Genomic DNA, 1,673 nt, shown 5'->3' on the forward strand with positions numbered 1-1,673 from the left:
GCAGCATTTCTCAAGGGAAGTGGAAGTGATGTCAACGCTCACCCATGTCAATCTTGCTAAGCTCCTCTACTATTGCCGGGAAGGAGATGAGTGGATACTAGTCTACGAGTGGATGGAGAAAAAAAGTTTGAATCTTTACATATTTGGTACTCGTTGCAATGCATGCCATGTTAATCTATCATTATATGTACCCACAACTATTCCTATCTGTTTTTGGCCTCACACACCCATTTGGAAATGCAGGAGAAGAAGGACTCCGTTCCTCACTGAGTTGGGCGCAAAGACGGGAAATAATTCGAGGTGTGGCCATAGGTGTTGAATTTCTTCACGGCAGAGGATTCATTCACAGGGATCTAAAACCTGCGAACATACTTGTCAGTGATACGTGGGTTCCAAAGATAGCAGACTTTGCCACCGCAAAGCTATTTATTGACGAGCAGACAGATTTGACATTAGTACAGACACGGTATGATTAAAATTTCCAACCCATCTAATGTTTTCATATTCATGGTAGACTACCAGGACAAACCTCAATTAACTCCATGTTTTGTGTTAAATGCAGGGGATATGTGGCTCCAGAGTATATAGGGGAAGGGGCCCTGACGTACAAGTGTGATGTATATAGCTTCGGAGTCGTTTTGCTGGAGACAGTCAGTGGCAAAAGGAGAACAAGCAATGCAATGTTCCTTCCTGATGTAAGTCTGCTCAGCACAAAACATACTCCTCCCTGGTGCATCCTCTAGTTTCTCCCCAATGAAAATGGGCCACTAGCTGAGCTTTTTATTCTTTCTTTCTTACAGGCCTGGGAATTGTGGAATCAATGTAAGAGCGGGGAGCTTCTTGATGTGGCGGTGGGTGGTGAACCTGAAGGTGAAGTCTTGTCGGGGCTACTCAGATGCATCCAGATTGGCCTTCTCTGCGTGCAGTATTTGCCAGAGCATAGACCTTCAATGTCTGAAGTTGTGGCAATGCTAAACAACAGCTCACAGCTCCCCAGGCCACTGAAACCCACACCAAACAGCAGACCGGGACCGGGCGCATAGCCAGGACCGAGCCGGACCTTCTTACTATGGCTATTTTGCTCATGTGGACGTGACCCCACGAGCCCAGGCATGGAAGCTACGGTGTAGTGCTTCGGTCTATCAGGGTGAGGCAGAGGCAGTGGCAGTGCAAGAGGAAATAAGCCTAAAACTTACTACCGGTCTGGATCTGGAACTTGCGGCATGAATTTGATGTTTATTGGTGTACTTTAACACCAGATATCGCCATTGTTTTCCTGTCTGGATTTGTGCTTTTTCAAAGTACGACGGGATTGTTGGAACTTACTGCCAGCCTTGGAAGTCGATGTTTTATTCTTGTATATATACTTAAGCACAGTGTATCGCCTTTGTTTTCATTTTCATATTTGTGCTTGTTCAAATATTACTTGGCAGTATTGATTGAACTTTTCTTATGAGAATGATATAATATTTGGGGGTTGTTTTGTATGTCACTTCCATACCTCCATGAGCAGGCTAAACACTGCAAAGTGAACTGTTATGCAGTCTAGTGCATAGCAATCAGGACAGTACGTAGATCTTGTGTGTGCAAGTAACATGATGCAGTACGTTATTGGTTTATAATTTTCATAGATTTCCCCCCAAGATAAAAACAAAAATTAGCTGAGAAAAAAA

At 44.0% G+C, this 1,673-nt stretch overlaps 1 protein-coding gene across 1 annotated transcript; it reads left to right on the forward strand.

Annotated features, from left to right (window-relative positions):
* Positions 1-14: 14 nt before the first annotated feature.
* LOC119344325 (putative receptor-like protein kinase At4g00960) lies at positions 15-1,043 on the forward strand. Its single transcript, XM_037614809.1, has 4 exons — positions 15-146; positions 244-466; positions 563-695; positions 801-1,043. Exons 1-4 carry the CDS (start codon positions 29-31, stop codon positions 1,041-1,043), a joined length of 717 nt encoding a protein of 238 aa, XP_037470706.1. The 5' UTR covers positions 15-28.
* The last annotated feature ends 630 nt before the right edge of the window (positions 1,044-1,673 follow it).

This window comes from Triticum dicoccoides, unplaced genomic scaffold (genome assembly GCF_002162155.2).
Source record: "Triticum dicoccoides isolate Atlit2015 ecotype Zavitan unplaced genomic scaffold, WEW_v2.0 scaffold164218, whole genome shotgun sequence".
NCBI classification, from domain to species: domain Eukaryota; kingdom Viridiplantae; phylum Streptophyta; class Magnoliopsida; order Poales; family Poaceae; genus Triticum; species Triticum dicoccoides.